Genomic DNA, 20,710 nt, shown 5'->3' with positions numbered 1-20,710 from the left:
TCATCAGATATTTGATGACAGAAATAAACTGCCGCCCGTGGGGAAATCACTTTAAATAATAGAATTAGGTATTGTTGGGAAATCAATCAAGAACAAGCGAGGACCAGGAAAGCAAGGAACATATATTTTCCCCCTTCATCTCCTGAGTACCCATTTGTCTGCTAATTAAAGGCCTTATTGTTAATAAATCATACTTAAGCAGCAGAAATTAGAAACTAACCTCTTGCCTCTCTCAAGGGTAGGGGGAAAGCTGACCTGACTTTTTTAAAAAAGGAAAGGGAAAAAAAATACAATCAGTACAAACATCTTAAAGCTAATGGCATGCCTTCAATGTTTTACATGAAGCGGCAGGCTGTTGTGCAATTGGATTTGACATCCTTTTTAGATTCATTTAGTTTACATTTTCTTCATATGCTTTCCTGGTGGATCTAATAAAGGACAAAATGCTCCTTTCTTTTCAAATAGTAATAATAAGAATACAAAGAATACAAATATTAAGAATACAAAGAAGCAGAAGAACTGCTGAGGCTGTTTTGCTTTCAAAGAGAAGTTTACATGCTGGCCATGGACAGAGAGGGAGTTCAGAACCATCTGTTCTTCCAGTGATGGCCGGTGGCTCCATACCATGGGGCAGTGAAATTTGCTGTGGGTTTTCAGAGCTTGGAAAAGTTACTTTTTTGAACTACAACTCCCATCAGCCCCAGCCAGCATGGCCACTGGATTGGGCTGATGGGAACTGTAGTTCAAAAAAGTAACTTTTCCAAGCTCTGGTTTTAATCCAAACTTTTAAGGAGCTGTCCAAAAGGACAGCTAAACCAGAGCTAAAACCTGGAGCGGATTCCATGGCCCCACTGATATGGAGCCACCAGGCGACGCTGCATTCTTCCAAGCATAGCTTTACCCCCACCCACGCACTTAGGCATTTCACATCCCACAAAGTGCTTTGGGACAGACTCCTGTATAGCATGAAGAGAAAGGGGATGCCACCCTGGGCTCCTACTGGGAGGAAGGGCAGGATATAAATCTAATAATTAATAAATAAAGAAATGAATAAATGTTTCACTGCTCATGGAAAGTAGTGCTGTGATGATCCTGGCTGGCTTAAAGGTGCTCATGCTATTTTACAGAACCAAAACTGCAACTAGGGAATCAGCAACGCAGAGTCAGCCTTACTGGGTATGTAGGCATATGTTGCATGGCCTTCCTCTCATACACAGCAAGTGGCCTGTCATAACATTGTCCTGACCAGCTCTCCTTAAGAAGTGCTTGTGTATTTCTTTAAATTTGCTATTTTTATAGTGACTTTTCTGCTTTATAAATATGTGCGAGTGTCTATGTGTGTACACCCCCCCACACACACCTTTATTTAAACAAAACCCATGTAATTTAGTGGTTTGGATGCTTTCCTTAAATCAGGGAAACCTGAGTTCCAATCCACTGCTCAACCATGAACCTTAATTTTGGTAATCTTGGGGCAGGCATTATTTCTCAGCTTAACCTATCTCACAGGGTTGTTGTGGGAGAGGGGGAAGGTAAGACTTCTCTAAGTACACCAGCCTGAACTCCTTAGAGGCATGGTGGGACATAATAAGTAAAAAAAGGTGCCCTCCCCCCAAGTAAAGGTATCCCCTCCATAAAAATAGAGGTAAAAAAATGTGGTTGCCACACTGATCCTTGGTACATGGTTTGTTTGGGGGGGTCTGTGTTTTGCTTTTCTTTTTTCCTATCTGTCAGACAGATATCAACGGGTGGCATTGGGGAATGAGGTTTCAGACCTTTGGCCTCTCAATTGTGGAGTGCCACAGGGATCTATCCTCTCCCCCATGCTATTCAACATCTATGTAAAGCCACTGGGAGCCATCATCAGGAGATTTGGGCTGCAGTGTCACCAATATGCAGATGACACTCAGCTCTATCTCTCGTTTAAGTCCTCACCAGAGTTGGCTGTGGATACCATGTCCAAGTGCCTGGACTCCGTAAGTGAATGGATGGGAAGGAATAGGCTGAAACTGAACCCCGACAAGACCGAGATGTTGCTCGTGGGGGACAAGAGAAGGTTGGGGGATATAGACCTGCTGTTTAATGGGGTAAGATTACCCCTGAAAGACCAGGTCCACAGCCTTGGGGTCATTCTTGACTCCCAGCTGTCTATGGAGGCTCAGGTCTCAGCAGTGAGCCGGGCAGCTTGGTATCAATTACATCTGATACGGAGGCTGCAACCCTGCCTTCCTATCCATCTGCTCCCACGGGTGATACATGCCCTGGTCTCCTCTCGCTTAGACTACTGTAATGTGCTCTATGTGGGGTTACCCTTGAAAATGGTCCGGAAATTACAGCTGGTACAGAATGCGGCGGTGCTCTTGATTAAGAACAGCCGTCACCGTGATCATATCACCCCGGTGTTAGTGGATCTACACTGGTTACCAGTTGTTTACCGGGCCCAATTCAAGGTGTTGGTACTGACCTTTAAAACCCTATACGGTTCCGGCTCAGTTTATCTGAAGGAGCGCCTCCAGCATCACCAATTAGGCCGCCTGACAAGATCAGCCACGCAAGACCTTCTCTCGGTCCCATCAGTTAAAACAGCTAGGCTGGTGCAGACCAGAGAGAGGGCGTTTTCGATTGTGGCCCCCACACTCTGGAACTCCCTTCCTTACGATCTCCGTCACACCCCCTCCCTGACAGGTTTCCGCCGGGCCTTAAAGACCTTTCTATTCAGGCAGGCCTATGGGGTCTCTGGGGATAGGTCAGTTTTTAATGCTGTTTAGTGCGGTTTAATTTTAATTATTATATTTCTGGTTATATTGTATTTTATCATGATATTGTACGTCGCCTAGAGTGGCCGTTTATTCGGCCAGATAGGTGACTCACAAATAAAATTTTATTTATTATTACTATTTTATGAAGGGGCACCGCTTGTAATGCAAACAACCTGCCTGGCTTTCTTGGAAAGCATCTGGCTGTATCTAAATGACAAAATCTTTAATATTTGTGTCGTCTTCCTAGAGAATTGCAGAAATTGTAGTTTATTATTTATTTACTTATTATTTACTTATTCTTCTCAGTAGCTCTCAAAATTGTAGCGAAGCAGAATATTCTGTGATATTTAAAAGGGCTATAATTCTATGGCCACTGAGCATGTTCAGTTCTTAACTGGGATGCTTTTAGGGGTGAGTGCCCCATAGTTTCCCCCCTTCCTATTTTCCTACATCTGAAAAGCTTGGGATTCCCCTAAGTATCTTGTTCCTTCACCGCTTGTTTCGGCTACATACCTGCCATGTGATATCGTAGAGGTAGAAAAGGTACAGAAAGGAGCAAGCAGAATGATCAAGGGGATGGAGAAACTTGCTCTATGAGGAAAGCGTTCGGAGCTTTTTAGTGTAGCGAAAAGGAGAGGAAGAGGAGACATGATATAGGTGTAGAAAACTACGCACAGTGTGGAGAAAGTGGACAGAGGGAGGTTTTGCTCCCCTTCCCATAGTACTAGAACTCAGAGCCATTCAGTGAAGCTGAATGTGGGAAGATTCAAAGCAGACAAAAGGAAATACTTCTTTACACTTCCTTTAAAAGGAAAGGATAAGGAGGATAGGGTTATGGAGGTTACGACTATTATTGTCTACTAGCCATGATGGATGTGCTCCATGATCAAAGGCACTATACTTCCAAATACTGCTCTTGTGTTCAGGTCCTGCTTGCGGGTTTCCCACAAGCACCTAATTGGTCACTGTGTGAATGCGATGCTGGACTAGATGGGCCTTTGGCCTAGGGTTGCCAGGTTCAGGGCCTGAGACTGATCTTGTATCTTAAGGAGAAGAGAAAATCAGCCAAGTGCAGGTGTTCTTTAACAGTGTAATGGGAAAAACCACAAGGTGGAATTCTCCCGTCCCCCTGCACAACTTTTAAAGATACAGAAGACCTGTTGGTTGCCAGGCCCAGCCTCCAAGAGGTCTTCTGTATCTTTAAAAGTTGTGCAGGAGGAAGGGAGAATTCCACCTTAAGGTCTTTCCCATTACAGTGTTGCAAGAACACCTGCACTTGGCTGACTTTCTCTTCTCCTAAAGACACAGGCAACCCTACTTTGGCCTGATGCAGCAGGCTCTTCTTAGTTCTTATGAAATACTTCTTTTAAGCTGTGAAATTCACTACCGCTACATGTAGTGATGGCTATTAACTTGGATGGCTTTGAAACTGGGTTAGACCAATTAATGCAGGATAGGGTTATCAGGGGCTACTAGTCACGATGGCTATGTTTTACTTCCACTGCCAGTTGCAGGGAGTTATAACTGGGGATAGTGCTGCTGAGCTCAGAGCCTGCTTATGGGCTTGCTGTGGGCATTGGACACGGACTTTGAGAACAGCACGCTAGACTAGATGGGACTTTGGCCTGATCTACCTGGGGGAGGTTCTTAGGTAACTCAGGACCCAAGTTTATTATTCATATATGCGTGGGGACCTGCAACCTGCAGAGCAGAGTTTTGCGTTCAGTGTTCCATCCATCCATGCCCTTTCCTATAATACTCTATTCCACCACCACCACTCCATGCCACCACTTAGAGAAGGGCCGTTCCTCAGTCGCAGAGCATCTCTGTTCCAGGTTCAGCCCCTGGCATCTCCAGGTAGGGTTGGGAGAGACTCCTTCTAAAATGCTGGAGAGCTGCTGCCAGTCAGTGTAGACAATATTGAGCTAGATGGACCAATGATCTGACTCGGTTTAAAGCAGCTTCTTCTGTTCACTTCCCGTATTGCACCCCCTCCCCAACAAATGCAAAGTTCTCTGTTTATTGAGTTGCTTTGGTGTGTTCTTTTCATTTAGTTTTTTTTTGGGGGGGTACTTCTGCTGACATCGCCCTCTTGTGTATGGACAGTGCTGCTTTGGCTACAGAAAGGTCAGCACTCAGAGAAACGTGGCCACTGTTAGCATACGCGATGATTGCACGTGGAAGTTATGTAGTGGACAGTCAAGTCCAATTAAAGATGTCACTTCCCTGCTCACCTTTTGTCCTCCCACGAGCTGTCCAGTTGGATGCTCTTGTGCCTGTAATCTAAAATTAATGGCCATAATCCTAATATGGGGGGTAGGAGGGGCAAATCTCGCAGCAGCTCCAAAGTGGTTGCAAAACACAAAAGAGAAAGAGCTGGCCTCAATTTGCGCATTGTTCAGAGTTCCATGAAGGGGCCTAAATAGTTTCAGATCAAACAAGCTGCTCCATCCTCAAGGCGCCTGGCTGGCATTATCCTCATGAAAGGGAACGGATGCGGCAATGGCTAAGAATGGAGTTAAAGTCCGCAACACTTTCCAGTCGGATGTGATCCAATAGCTTCTCAACCCTCCAATAAGCAAGGAATTAGCGTCTTGCCCTCTTTAATCAGGCAGTAACTGAAGCCTATGATATAAAGGACAGGCTCTCTTGGCCTGGTAGTGAAAGATGGAGAGAGATAATTGCCTGGTTCTTGAGGAGGGTGTCTGTATTTCACCAGTAGGGATGAACAAATGGGTCAGTTTCATTTCTCATTTTTCCAATCTTAAAGTTAGTTCTCCGCAGAAGAGTCTCTCCCAGCCCCGGGTGGAGATACCAGGGGTTGAGATAGATCCTCTTCCTCTGTGCTACAGTCCCTCCTCCTGCCCCCCCTTTTTTAGAGTGTTGTACTAGGAAGCTCACTGGGTGGCCCTGGGACAGTCACAGTCTCTCAGCCTATGCTACCTCACAGGGTTGTTGTGACGATAAAGTTGGGAAGGAGAGACTCGTGTATGCTACCTTGAGCTCCTTGGAGGAAAGGTGGGACAGACATGTAATCACCAACTCCCATCATCCCTGATCATTGGCATGCTGGCTGGGGCTCATGGCAGTTGAAGGCCGAGTTCCCCACTTCCAACCATTACCACTGATGGACAAATGCTCGTGAACACCTCTGCCTAGCAGGAGAATGGCCCAGATGCAGGGAGAAGAAGACGCCATGGCCAGGGGTGTAGTTGTCCAGAATCTTAGGCTCCTTATTTTGGGGGGAGCAGGGTCCCAACATCTCCAGAATCCTACGAGCCAATCAGCATGAAAGGAAAATGTGTTAGCCACCGAGAAGAGTCTTCTAACTTGTTTCCTTGTCCTTTTCTGCTGACTGGAGCCAATCAGAGTGAAAGGAGGTGAGTCAGCCACTGAGAAGACTCTTTTCAGTAGCTAATACTCTTCCCTTTCATGCTTATTGGCTCCTAATGATGTCTGTTGTTGTGGAAGAAGGTATTAACAAGGATCTCATTCTTAACACAGCAGCAAAAATAGGGGGGGCATGGTATGTGTTTGCTGGTTTTTTAAAAAAAAGTTCAGGATTTGCAGCACAATCTGCATCATTTCTGCTCAGAAGTCCTATTGAATTCAGTGTGGTTTACTCCAAGGTAAGCAGGGTTAGGACTGCAACCATACTCAATCCCCAATGCTGTGAAGTTTGTTATGTGCCTTCAAGTCAATTATGACTTATGGCGACCCTATGAGTCAGTGGCTTCCAGTAGCATCTGTCATGAACCACCCTGTTCAGATCTTGTAAGTTCAGGTCTGTGGCTTCCTTTATGGAATCAATCCATCTCTTGTTTGGCCTTCCTCTTTTTCTGCTCCCTTCTGTTTTTCCCAGCATTACTGTCTTTTCTAGTGAATCATGTCTTCTCATGATGTGTCCAAAATATGATAACCTCAGCTTCATCGTTTTAGCTTCTAGTGAAAGTTCTGGTTTAATTTCTTCTAACACCCATTTGTCTTTTTTGCAGTCCATGGTATGTGCAATGCTCTCCTCCAACACCACATTTCAAATGTGTTGATTTTTCTCGTATCTGCTTTTTTAAATTGTCCTTTAGAAAGGATCTATGTTGTTGTTGTTGTTATGTGCCTTCAAGATGATTACAACTTATGGCGACCCTATGAATCAGTGGCTTCCAGTAGCATCTGTCATGAACCACCCTGTTCAGATCTTGTAAGTTCAGGTCTGTGGCTTCCTTTACGGAATCAGTTCATCTCGTTTGGTCTTCCTCTTTTTCTACTGTTTTTCCGAGCACTATTGTCTTTCCTAGTGAATCCTGTCTTCTCATGATGTGTCCAAAGTATGATAACCTCAGTTTCATCATTTTAGCTTCTAGTGACAGTTCTGGTTTAATTTGTTCTAACACCCAATGATTTGTGAAGTAAAGGCTGTAATTTGCCACCTATGCTAGGAGTTAACAGGGTGGGGAGCCCTTTCCCTCAGCCTGGCTTCAGCTGGCCCCAGGATCTTCTTGATGAGAGCTGGAGAACCTGGGGCTCAGAGGCCTCATTAGGAATGGTATAGGTCCCAATTTGGCCTGCAACACTTTTATCATCAAAATATGCTCACCGGCCCAGCACCTGACAACATATGAGATGCCAGGTGTTAGCCAAGTAGAGATGCAGCTGCCAATGCACAGGCGGAAGCCATATGGAGAAGGGCCGTAGGTCAGCGGTAAAGTATCTCCCTTGCATGTAGAACATCCCAGGTCAAGCTGGGAGAGACTCCCTGTCTGGAATCCTGGAGAGCTGCTGTCAATCAGTGTAGACAATACTGAAGTAGATGGACCAGTGAGCCTGGCTCAGGATGTTTTTTTCCTATGTAGATTTCCGTGCCAGATTGGGTGTGTGCATGCAGAGAAGGGGGGGCAGCAGTGGGGGATAAACTGAGGCTAAACCAGAACTAGCAAAAATAAGGTAAATCATGTTTTATAAATTAACGACTACTGACATCTTGTGGACAAAGCAAGCATTTTGCTTTTCAACGGCCACATCAATATAGGCCTAAAACCAGAGGCGCCGTTTCAAGCCACACTCCTGAGGAGCTCCAGAATCCTGTGCAATTGAGCAATTAAATCAGCAGCTATGCATGCCAGAGGCAACGATCTCCCCTTTTGGTCTGAAACCCTGGAGAGACACTACCGGTCAGGGTTGACAACACTGAGCTAAATAAGCTTGACTCCATGTAAGGTTGCTTTCTAGGTTCCCACGCTTTTTGCAGGTCAAAGAGGCATCTTTGTCAGCATGGATCTTAAGCGAAAGAGGAGGGTGGGATGAGGGAAGAGGAAATAAGGATGGCATGATGTTAAAGCCACTAAAGTGGCAAACTTAACTCCACCGACCAGGGCATAAATCCTGTGAGTTCAGTAAGAATTGCTTCTGAACATACATGGTTAGGACTGTGCTGCAAGTTTGCATTTAGTCATCACCTTAAAATGGAGTGCAGGATATTGCACTTAGCTGGATCATACATGATACTGGCTGCTATTCAGGATGCAACTGGGAATGCAGGGTAAAAAAAAGCTGATAGTGCTTGACCCCCTTTTTTTTTTTTAAAGTAACAGCCAACAATTACCCTGACATGCCTCAAGGCCCCACACACCCTTGTTAAGGGGGAAACAGAAGGAGCAAAACATGGCAGTTTTGATAATGTTACTAATTATGAGGTATAAAAAATGCAAAAAACACTCTTTAAAACATAGTGTAGCTTTTTGGGGAGGGGGGTGTAATTTCATTTTGAATTTATCCAAGAACAGACCTTTTCATGGTGCTTCCATGTCATTTCTCTGAAATAAATCTTAAGTCAATTTTGAACAGGCTGCCCTTCTGTGCTTGTTTTATGTTTAGACCTCTAACAATGTGGGTCAGTGATTCCCAAACCTTTTTCACCACAGAACACTTGGAAATTGCCAAGGATCTTGGTGGAGCACTTAAATGATTTTTCTGCCTATTAGAACCATTGTAATTGACTGTTAGATGCTGCATGATTTAACTGTATTTTTACAGACATGCCACAAAAGATTGCGGATGACCAGCGGTCCACTGACCTGTTTGGGAAACCCTGGTGTGGGTCATACTTACTCACCCCTCCCCTCCCTGGGGCTGAGATCTGAGACAAATTTTAGAAAGCACATTTGGAAGAATCATTTAAGAGTAAGGCCTTTAGATTCTGGCTAATAAATCCTCAGCCCTCTGATAGTATGTTTTACATACCTCTGAAGTACAAGGTGCTATAATTATGTTGCTATCTGCCAAATATACTTGCATTGTACTCTAGGCATTTTGTTTAAATTGGAATACCTTTGTTATATCCATGCAAGCTTTTGCCACAATAAATCAGATAATTGAACTTTCTTGCAGCAACGTCTTTAACCTGAAGCTGCAGATGTGGCTTATTTTTTGTGTTTTACCTCGAATCCGTTGTGCAGTGTGATGACAGTTCCATTTCCCCTGTGCCACAATTCATTATGAAAAATTGTGTTACAAAGAAAGAAATGCAGGAAAATGTGTTCTAGATGTAATTTTTGTACCAGGGCAAGCATATGTATCATGCACTTACCTTAGTGCAGTGGAATGATATTGCCTGTCCAGGAGTGTTTTAACAGCCCGTGTGCTTGTGGGAGTTTGCAGTGCCTAAGCTAGACTCCCTTGGCAAATGAAGGCAATACATTGTGCCCCTACCTCGTGATTTGTGTTGCTGCCTCTACACAGGTATACAGACATGGTTAAGAACTGCAAAAGCTGTCACGAATCTGAGGAAGCCACCCAAGTGTAGCCTACTACAGAACTGACAACTGGGCTTTGTTCTAGGCCTAGAAATATTGTCTTGAACAAGTGAGCTAGCTGGGAAGTATTTATTTGGAAACTTGCACAAGATGCCATGGAAAAACAAACATGTTGAACGCTTTTAACTCTTTTGCTTCTATGCAAGGCATCAATACACCTGTTTCCTGGTATTTTTCTGGTAGAAAGTAGCTTGATCATAGTAGTGCCACCCTTTAAGTATCTCAGTGAAAGCAGCCAAAAAAAGCTGCGTGATGGGCTGTCAATTATGTAGAAGATTAGTATTAGTGGTATTTTTAATGGGGCTTTCTTGTAGACATTTGGACTCTTGTTAGAAGTCAGTTCAATCTCACCCTAGGTATTACCCATAATTATGGTTCTATTTGTATCAAGCAGGCAGGAATTCAGATTGAAGTGCAAACTTCAAGTGTGCCTCACCACTGAAAATGCAATACAGCTGGATCACTTTATAACGCATCAGAGAATGCTACTAATCATTCCCAGCAAGATTTCTTCACATCTTTGGGACCTTCACCCATTACTACAGTTGTACATCTGATTAGAGTTGCAATACGCATATCCTTTCATGTTTTATCTCCTCTAGGCTTAATTTTTGCCAGGTTTTTGCTAACATTAGTTTTCAGTTTGACTTGAAAAATTAGCGGAGAACGCCTTGTTAGCGCAAATTTTTGCCATGTAACATTTAAAAAACCAAGCAGGATGTTGTGCAATCCATGTGTGTTACGTTTCCACCAGTTAGAGCCTTCCTGCCCACCCTCCTGGTGCTTAGAAATATTAGTTTTCCAACTTGTTTCTCCACATACAGATCAGCTTGAGCAACGAAAGTGCAGTGAGAGTATTCAGTTCTGCCTAGTAAGGAACCACCACAAGATATTTCATGTTGCCAATTAAATAAGTTTATTGGGACTCAAGTTGCATTTCTACTTTTTTTACAGTACTGGTGCTGGTAAAGTGCAGCGTTTGCCTTCCCCTCCCTGTGCACATGTTCAAAGTATCAAGAATGCCCTTGGTGAGTTTGAGTCCTTCAGTTCTGAAGGTGGTCCACATCTAGCGCTTTAATCCACCTCCTCAATGGTTGGTCCAGAAGATGCTCCTCCAGAGGGGGGTGCTCCACCACCAGGGAAGCCACCAGGCATGCCTCCAGGCATGCCACCTGCACTCTGGTACAGCTTGGTGACGATAGGATTGCAGACTTTTTCCAGCTCCTTCTGTTGGTGTTCAAATTCTTCCTTCTCAGCAGTCTAAAGATACAGGAAAAGGAAAGGCAATGTTACAAGTTGTATGACATGTGTTTGCTTAAAGTGGATCTAACAAAGGCAACCATTATGCATGCTTTCACTACTGCACTTCCTAGAAACATCATGATACTCCTATTTAAACATGCTGGTTACAAGCGCATTTAGAACAAGTCTGATCTCCTTTTTTAAAGTTTTAAAGGAAGTTTGTTTCAGTTTTATGATGCAAATTGACGGTTGTGACGCCCAAATAAAACAGGCATTTACTGTATTAAATGGTCGCTCAGACATCCAAGGAAGGTATTTTAGCCAACACAGGTCTTTCAACCTCTGGTGGAAACTACGAATGGTTTTGGAATCACCTTCATCATTGCGACCACAAGTTATTACTCTACCTTTGGTCAAGAGACAAAGCTTCTGTTGGAAGATTTTTAGCCGCGGCTATGCCAGTTATGACAATTTAGGCTGCCTTCTTCCACTCCAAATAGAGAAGCCTTATAAACATGCAAATGAAAACATTTTGGCTAATAATATTTGAGGCTTTAAGCATTTCGAAGACTCCTTTCTTCAGATATTTGATTAGGAGCAGAGCTACAAACCTGATTTTTATCTAGCCAGTTGATGATCTCATTACACTTGTCCAAGATCTTCTGCTTGTCTTCATCGCTGATCTTGCCTTGAAGTTTCTCGTCTTCCACAGTAGCCTTCATATTGAAAGCATAAGATTCTAGGGAGTTCTTGGACGACACCTTGTCACGCTGCTTTTCATCTTCTGCCTTGTATTTTTCTGCTTCCTGGACCATGCGCTCTATGTCTTCCTTGCTGAGACGGCCTTTAAAGAAATGTATTTTTAGTTAACATTGCATTTTGACAGTTGAAGCTATCGCCCATATAATCTAAACTGGTAAGGAAGCACAATGCTTCCACCAACAGCAAAAAATCCTATAGGGGATGCCAGGAAGTTGGGAGAATAGAACTAGATATGCCAACATGCTCTCAACCTGTTGGGAGTTTAGGCTGATTTTGTCACTCAACTGTTGAGATTATGAAAATGCAAGTAAATAGGATATCCCCTGTAGCCTAACTTCATTATTACAGAACTTCTTCCAGGCCCCGTTAACTTACCTTTGTCGTTTGTTATTGTGATCTTGTTCTCTTTTCCAGTGCTCTTATCCACAGCAGACACATTGAGGATACCATTGGCATCAATATCAAATGTAACTTCAATTTGAGGTACACCCCTCGGAGCTGGAGGAATGCCAGTTAATTCAAACTTGCCCAGCAAGTTATTGTCCTTTGTCATTGCTCTCTCCCCCTCATAAACCTAAAAGGGCAGGAGGAAGAGAAGTATTTAGTTACCTTCTGGTTTAAGTGGGAATGCACTTTCCATCTGGCTGGAACGCATTTCAAGAAAACTGGACAGTTATGAGCCAGCTGGTCGCTCAGACATCCAAGGAAGGTACTTTGAGCCAACACAGGTCTTTCAACCTCTGGTGGAAACTACGAATGGTTTTGGAATCACTTTCATCATTGCGACCAGACATCTGCCTGCTATCTTTGTACACATAAAATGGTATGAATAATCCCTTGGTATACACAAGGTCTGAAAATTATTGGGATTGTCAACACAGTGCCCTCCAGATGTTGGACTCCCAACTCCAATCAGCTCCAACCAACACAACCTTATGCAAGGATGAGGGTGCAAATTGCAGTATGTCATCTGGACAGCACAGTGTTGGCTACTGCTAGGTTAAATAACTACAATGTTTTAAGTCACTTTTTTGTGGACCATTTTCTCCATACCTGAATGAGAACACCTGGCTGGTTATCAGAGTATGTGGTGAATGTCTGGGTCTGTTTGGTGGGGATTGTGGTGTTTCGTTTGATCAGGACTGTCATGACACCACCAGCTGTTTCAATGCCCAGGGATAGAGGAGTGACATCCAGTAGCAGCAGGTCTTGCACATTTTCAGACTTGTCCCCAGACAAAATTGCAGCTTGAACAGCTGGAAGGAAATATAAGTTATGCATAAGCAGAGTGCATGGGACCACCCTTTGCAATCCTAATATACTTCTACTTGCTCAGACATCCAAGGAAGGTTTGGACCATCATTATCAGCTTCTGGTGGAAACTACGAATGGTTTTGGAACCAGAGTCATCAGTGCAAGTAATCAAAACAAGTTCACAAATACGACCCTGGATTCTTGGCTTCTAGACCACATATGCTTAAACTACAATTCTGCCCCCCCATTACTAAACAAAACTGGTTTACTAATAGTTTTCAGAACTGTTAAGAAGTCTCATTCTTCCTATTTACCTGCACCGTAAGCTACAGCTTCATCAGGGTTGATGCTCTTGTTGAGTTCTTTGCCATTGAAGAAGTCCTGAAGGAGTTTCTGGATCTTGGGGATTCGGGTGGACCCGCCAACCAGTACAATATCATGCACCTGAGATTTATCTAGCTTGGCATCTCGCAAGGCTTTTTCCACAGGATCGAGAGTGCCACGGAACAAGTCAGCATTCAGCTCTTCAAAGCGAGCTCTGGTAATTGAGGTGTAGAAGTCAATGCCCTCGTACAGAGAATCTATTTCAATACTGGCCTGAGTGCTGGAGGAGAGAGTACGCTTTGCACGCTCACAGGCAGTGCGGAGTCGCCGAACAGCTCTTTTGTTCTCACTGATGTCCTTCTTGTGTTTGCGCTTGAATTCAGCAATGAAATGGTTGACCATTCTGTTGTCAAAGTCTTCCCCGCCCAAGTGAGTATCACCTGCAGTTGACTTTACTTCAAAGATGCCATCCTCAATGGTGAGGATGGAGACATCGAAAGTGCCACCACCAAGGTCAAATATCAACACGTTTCTCTCAGCACCAACCTACAATACATGAAGAAACATTTAAGGGGAAATTAAGGCAGATCAGCACTACCCACAATTTCCCCCTTTGACTGTGTTGCCCTTCACCACTCACTTTTTTGTCCAAGCCATAAGCAATAGCTGCCGCAGTTGGCTCATTAATGATTCGGAGCACATTGAGACCTGCAATGGTTCCGGCATCTTTTGTAGCCTGGCGCTGGGAATCATTAAAATAAGCTGGGACTGTAACTACAGCATTTGTAACAGTCTGAAAAAAAGAGAAATTAAGTTAACAAAACGCAAAAACAAATTAAAGCATTTTACAGGGTACTCATCTTTGGCCTGCAGTCAGAATGTCATCATTTGAAGGTCTCACCTTTCCCAAGTATGCCTCTGCAATCTCTTTCATCTTGGTTAGCACCATGGAGGATATTTCCTCTGGATAAAAGCTTTTTGTTTCTGCTTTGTACTCTACTTGTACTTTTGGTCTACCAGCATCATTCACCACAGTGAAAGGCCAGTGCTTCATATCGGACTGGACAACAGCATCATCAAATCTGCGGCCAATCAGACGCTTTGCATCTATAAAGAGATTTCAGTTACTGTTTAGTAATGCCTTACTGGTGACTTTTCTATTTTAAGGCTGCTACATTGCACCTTCTGATTAAAAATAATTTTCAGACAGATAGCTATGTTTGTCTATTGCAGCAAGCAAAAAAGCCTTGTATCTTAAGACTAAGCACCATAAACTTTAAAGGACTAAAGTCTGCTTCAAGTTCATGAAGTATAATCCTCAGTAAGCAGATATTACAAAGTGTGAATTAAAGTGGTAAAAGACTGCAATTAATTGGCAAAAAAGCTAGAAATATAATCTGCAACCATTCAATTAGCACTTAAATGTACGCAAAAACACTCGTGAGATCACATTTTTACATGCACTGAAACTGTATCTAAGTTGTCAGATGACACTTTCTGAATTGTTCTGCTGTTTAACTGCATTTTTTCTTTCATACACCAACATGTGCACATAAAAGTGTGTATATATGCACATGCTTTGTCTATTGAGAATCAATATCATGCATCTGATAAAATTTAGTCCAACAGAGAAGAGCTTATGCCACAAGAAACACCTTGGCCTTTAAGGCACCTCAACAACTGTTTCCCATTCCAAAGATCTAAAGTGGCTCACAACAAGTTATACAACTCAACAGAACAGGTTATACAACTCAACAAAGAGCTGGTTCTTCAACTCATCTCGGGGGTGGAACAGGTAAAAGATGCAAGGTAAGCACAATAAAAGCTTCTCCCCAGCTCTCTGGTATTCTTGCCACCAGTTCTGCTATCCTTATGGGCTTTGCATTAAGCTTGGAGATGTGTCACCCTTCAGGAAGTACAGATTTTAACCTGTTACTTAAGAGTGGCATTTCAAGCCTACTGGCTTTTGAAATGGAGAACACAGCAATAATTAACTACGCCTCAGCACTATGGCATTTCACCATTACCCAATTTCATTAAGGCATCAATGTTGCATATAGTTGAAGATTCAGGCAGTGGAACTTAAGCAATCTTGATTCTAAATGTTCACACATTCAAGTCCATTCAAAATTGCACAAAACAAAAAACTGCAAGGGAATCTTAAGCACTCTTACCAAAAACAGTGTTGGTGGGGTTCATAGCCACTTGATTCTTTGCAGCGTCACCAATAAGCCTCTCTGTGTCAGTGAATGCAACATAGCTGGGCGTGGTCCTGTTACCCTGGTCATTGGCAATGATTTCCACCTTGCCATGTTGGAAGACGCCCACACAAGAATAGGTGGTGCCAAGATCAATCCCAACAGATGGTCCCTTAGACATTGTACCTGTGAACACATGAAAGTATTTGGCTTAAGACATAACCAATTCATACCAACAGCCTTCTCAAACATCAGCAATCCGTGTTTTATAAATAAGAGCTAGATAGCAGTACTTCCATGTACATTAATAGAATAGATTAATCCTCATCTATATTGTTTAGGAAAACATTTTTATCCAACAGCCAGCGAGGTGTAGTGTCAGACTAATACCAGAGAGGCACAAGTTCAAATTCCCACTTACAGCACAATCCAGTACGTATCTACTGAGAAGTAAGCTCCACTGGGTTCAGTGGAACTTCCTCCCAGGTTAAGTGTGCTTTGGATTGCAGCCTTAACCATGAAGGTCACTGGATGACCTCTCAAAAAAGCCTCTGGAAAAGTTGCCTTTCTGGCTACAATCTACAAATAAAAGTCCCCCCCTTCCATGCAAGTATTATTAGCACAGAGCAAAATTTTCCCACCTGGCCATCCTGCTCAAAACGCATGCTTAATCTAATCTACTTCACCTCCCACACATGACTCACTGATGCTTTGAAAACCCTACTGCCCCATCTTCTAATCCAAGAGATCGGGATGCAAAGGGTGGAATTCACAAGATCAAAGCGACCTTTAAAGTCCCTACGCAGCTTGGCCGGAAGCACAGACAGCCCAGCCACGTGGAACACCACGAGGGAGATTGAAGTACTCTTCCCGGCATGCCCTTCGGCGTGCCATGTGTGCGGGGGGGGAGGGAGAACCTGCGCGGTGTATTCTGGGAGCCCCTGCTGCCTGCCTTTATGATTAAATAGGCCGTAAGGGGGAGGAGCCCTCTTGGATCACATGCCACGTTGCCGGCCGGAACCGGCAGGGGCGCTGCTGAGCACGTGGGTGACTAAAAAGGGAAAAGCGATTAGGTAAGCTTCCTGCGGCACCGCCGGTTAGAAGGCAGCAGATTCTCCTCCACCCCGCCCTATTGCGAAAAAAGAAGAGGAACTGTAGCATTTACCGGCAGTCACGACAATTCGGCTTTTGGAAAAAGTAAAGGTCGCAGAGGGCAACAATACTGCGCTCTACCTGGCAAGCTAAATGTTTCCTCCCACCAGAATTAATGAAGATCGTAACATTAAAAAACCTTTTTTCCCCTCCCAATGCTTACCGGGGTTGTCCTCGTTGCTTCCCCCCCCCACAGCATTTCCTCAAAAAACCAGCCCCCAGCCCCAATTTCATTCATTCGCACTCAGGTCCTAATAACGCTAAAGACAAACCCTCAAGCCTGCTGCACGCGGGCAAATTAGGACAACCAAATGTTCCCTCCCCTCCTCCCATTTGCGATTCGGTCTCCCTACGGTGTTGATCGTTATAGAATTTGTTACCCGCCCTTCATCCAGAGGCCCCAGGGCAGATTACAACCGTTTTAGAATACATGATTAATTTAGCTAAAACCTTAAGTGGGGGTAGGATTGCCGGTGTGGGAGCCGCTTCCTCTCTCTGCGTTCCAGATAGAAGGCTGACGACAGCCTCTTGATTCAACGAGGACGGGCCGCCCTCTTGGAAACGTAATGGCCTGATTAGATTTAGCCGGGTTTGCCCGTTTTAATAAAAGCAAACCATACCACCACCACCACCACCCCCGTCTCTAGCTCTGTTTCTGGAAACGACGCATTCCCTTAAGCCTCCCTGTCCCCAAAACACCCCTTTCCAGACGCCATTGCATTCCTCCTTCTTTGGGAAAAGTTCAAGAAGCCCTTATCCCGATGGAGCCCAAGCTACAAAGAACGTTAATGAAGAAAAGGAGAGTAATTTAACCTAACAAACCAATATAAAAAGGGAAAAGAGGGAAAAAGAAATTAAGAACCTGCAAGGAACAGTGATGAAAGACCGATATTCACCTTCCCCGCGTTGCAAGTACAAATGCAAAATAAAAATATATACACATATATTTAATACATTTGTTGTCCCCCTCCCCCCAAAAATACCACAAAGAGAGAAAAAGCAATAGTGAATCCATATCATAGCCCTGCTGCAGAAAAATACGTTTTCCTCCTTTTAAATAAATTACCTGCTTTGTCCTCAAAATAAAGCGCCCCAAACGTGAAGCTGCCACAAGTACTTCTGGAGAAGAAAAACGGCTATATTACCTTACCCACACAGCTTATATACTACTAGAGAACCTTCCAGAACGGCCACGCCCCTTTCCGGCCGGCGGACCAATCCTGCTGCGCCGGGAGTCCGCCTTTCCCGGCCCCCTTCAACCAATGATCTTGGAGGCATTGAGTGAGGCCTGTGTGACGCAACAAAGGAAAGCGAGGAGGGCGGGGGGAGTGAGTGACTCAACCGCAAGCCGGCCGGCTTTCTTCTTTCTTTTCCTCCTCTTCTTTTTTTCTAGAACTTTCATCTCACGCAGCGCGAGGGCGAGCGGAGAGGAGGTGCTCGAGATCGGCGACGTGGCCCAGAGCCAATGATATTTCTTCCCTGGCCGCCTTTATTTGCATAATCGGATTGCTACTGTTTTTCTTTCTGTGTGGTCCGCGGCGGAGCCAATCGCCTCACAGACTGGGGGTCCAGTATTTACATAATACCCGACGGGAGGGAGCAGCCGGGAATTGAGCGCAAGAAGGGGGGAGTCAAACGGGCTTGAGCGCAGATTTGGAATGGTGTGGGAAGTGACCAATCCTGTTTCCGCGCGGGAGGACGGAGCGGAAGTTAGCCAATCGGGTCGCGGGTTACCTCAAGAGAGCGGGAAGGGAGTGGGCGGGGCGTGGGCAGCCGCATACTTGCCGCCGCTAGGAGGCTAGAGAGAAAAGGGAGAAGGGAGCTGGGAAGAAAATGGCGGGCTGGCTGGCTGGCTTGTCGCAGGACGCTGGCTGAGGGCCAAGGGGGGGGTTAGATGAGAGCGTAGAGTTCATGCGAGGGCGCCAGGAAGTGAACTTTGCCCATCTGAAAGGCACCTCTGAGAAGGAAGTTTTACTTGGAAGTTTCGCCTTCCGAAGTTGATACCCTAAAAGTGTTGTTCCGCTTTACCCTTAATGTAAGGCAGTCATCCTGTAGCATACTATCTGGGGAGAGGGCATTCTGCACATGCTCAAAGGCATCACTTGAAAGCTGCATAGCACCAAAGGGGCTTAAAGTTTTTTAAGGCTGATTGATTAAGCCTGCTGCCTCTTGTCACCAGCTATCTGACATTAATGCAAACTTAACACCAAGCCAGTTTCCCCTCCTCCCTCCCCTTTTGCTTAACACGCAGCCTGATGTAGAGTTAAGGAGAAAACCTGAAGGTTTGCTCACTGTTTTGTGACATTTTTGTTGGCCCTATAAGGGAATTGGTCACAAAGAGAATTCTGGATATTTTCTTTAGGGTAGCACCCTACCTTTGCTTTTTCTCACATAAAGGTAGTTCATGTGGTTCACAACCGCATCTAGATACTAAAATCAGGTAATGTGTTAGTTTGAGCCCCTGTGAACATGACCTCTCCTCCCCTCAACAATGCATAGTTCTAAGATGAAAGATGTGAGGTTTAATATTCCTGAGTGATGTATTTCTGGCCTTAGAGGTTCTTTCTTCTAATCTAGATAGCTGATGACCAGCAGGCAGTTGCATGAGGGAAAAGCAAATGCACATGTATGATTCATGTTTTCCAGGGTTTAGCCCTGACAAGGAATGCTTGGTTCTGTAAGGCTTATCCGTGTGCTCCCGTATACGTTGTAGAAAGCCTCATTGAACACAGTGGAACTTATTTCTGATAAATATGCATAAGATTGCTGGTGGCCTGATGTATACTTAGAAGGGAGTAAATCCTTTTTGTGTTCATTGGGATGCCTGAGTAAAAAGGTTTTGGATTGCATTGAGCTGGTTTGCATGTCCCTTTAAACTGTAGTTAAAATAACATATGTTGTAACTGTGAACATGCCGTATGTTGGTACATGCTGCTGAAATAGTGGGCCCCTCACTCCGCTCCTGCTGTGCTGCCAGGAAACAAACCAGGGTGTGGCTTAGTGTTACATCAAAACCCAGGCTCATAGTCTGTTTCTTTCAGCAAACCACAATCAACAAAGTTTGTTCACATTTAAACCGGAGCTTATTTTAACTACAGTTTAGAGTGATGTGCAAAACAGGCCATTGTAAACTGGTTAATTCTGGCTTCAGTTAATTCCTCACTTAGAAAAGAGATCCTTGTGTTCTTTTTTCCCTTCCTTTTCTGTTGATGTGAAAATTATCCTTTCCCCTCTAATAAGGGGATGAAAATAATTATTTTTGGATGGAAATATGGAAATAGACTGCCTTCGAGTCGATCCTGACTTATGGCGACCCTATGAATAGGGTTTTCATGATAAGTGGTATTCAGAGGTGGTTTACCATTGCCTACCTCTGAGGCTGAAAGGCAGTGACTGGCCCAAGGTCACCCAGTGGGCTTCATGGCTGTGTGGGGATTCGAACCCTGGTCTCCCAGGTCGTAGTCCAACACACTGAAGATTTCTCTGAAGATTTCAGTATTTTTTGGATTTCTTTGTACATGTGTTGGTAGTACAGATCTGTTTGACATATAAACCCAAAGGCAATAAACAGTTTCAGTATTGACAGTTGAGTACTTATAGATTGTTTAATTTTAACAACCTTTTTTTTTTAGGTATGTTTCCAGTAATTAAGATAATTTACATTTTTACTCTAACATTTTATGTTATATCGGGTCCTTTATCTATGCAGCTTATGGGGTGGAGAACTTGTGGCCCGTCAGAAGTTGTTGAACTACATCTCTCCTCATTCCTGTCCATTTACCATGTTGGCTGGGTCTGATGGGAGTTGTCCAATAACATCAGTAAGGCCATGGATTCCTCAACCCTGCAAAACATGGTTCCCCACCCCCATTGATGATCACAATAAGCCTGTGAGGTAGCTTAGGCAGAAAGAGAGGGCCAGCTAGCAAGGTTCATAACCGATTGGGGATTTGAACCACAAAAATATGCCCCCCCTTTTGTTAATTATACTTGACATCTCATCACATTCAGCTCTGTTTCTTTTTGCAAATTCTATGAGGTAGGATTCCCAGTTTTTAAAATGCTTTTAATTTAATACAACAGTCTGGTAAGAAGGCCAGATAGACGTTTTTCAGGAGGGCAAAGGGGCAATTAGGGTGTACTGAAATCAAGATAAATGCATTGTTGGCATGAGGGATATTCTCCAACTTACGTATTTTCTTGTAATGCA

The 20,710-nt window shown here is 44.1% G+C and overlaps 1 protein-coding gene and 3 non-coding genes across 4 annotated transcripts; all 4 read right to left on the bottom strand.

The window, feature by feature from the left end:
* Window positions 1-10,460: 10,460 nt before the first annotated feature.
* HSPA8 (heat shock protein family A (Hsp70) member 8) lies at window positions 10,461-17,691 on the bottom strand. The gene is made up of 9 exons (XM_061592328.1): window positions 17,567-17,691; window positions 15,325-15,534; window positions 14,052-14,257; window positions 13,791-13,943; window positions 13,141-13,696; window positions 12,626-12,828; window positions 11,948-12,146; window positions 11,422-11,654; window positions 10,461-10,828 (listed from the first exon to the last, which is right to left on the bottom strand). Exons 2-9 carry the CDS (start codon window positions 15,527-15,529, stop codon window positions 10,643-10,645), a joined length of 1,941 nt encoding a protein of 646 aa, XP_061448312.1. The 5' UTR covers window positions 15,530-15,534; window positions 17,567-17,691; the 3' UTR covers window positions 10,461-10,642.
* Window positions 11,102-11,198, bottom strand: LOC133368866 (small nucleolar RNA SNORD14). The gene has a single exon (XR_009758780.1). It is a non-coding gene; the product is annotated as a small nucleolar RNA SNORD14 (small nucleolar RNA).
* Window positions 12,261-12,358, bottom strand: LOC133368865 (small nucleolar RNA SNORD14). The gene has a single exon (XR_009758779.1). It is a non-coding gene; the product is annotated as a small nucleolar RNA SNORD14 (small nucleolar RNA).
* Window positions 12,901-12,990, bottom strand: LOC133368867 (small nucleolar RNA SNORD14). The gene has a single exon (XR_009758781.1). It is a non-coding gene; the product is annotated as a small nucleolar RNA SNORD14 (small nucleolar RNA).
* Window positions 17,692-20,710: the final 3,019 nt, after the last annotated feature.

The sequence above is a fragment of the Rhineura floridana genome, chromosome 12 (genome assembly GCF_030035675.1).
Source record: "Rhineura floridana isolate rRhiFlo1 chromosome 12, rRhiFlo1.hap2, whole genome shotgun sequence".
NCBI classification, from domain to species: Eukaryota; Metazoa; Chordata; class Lepidosauria; order Squamata; family Rhineuridae; genus Rhineura; species Rhineura floridana.
Note: the sequence above shows the minus strand (reverse complement) of the source record. Positions and strands in the feature narration are given on the sequence as shown.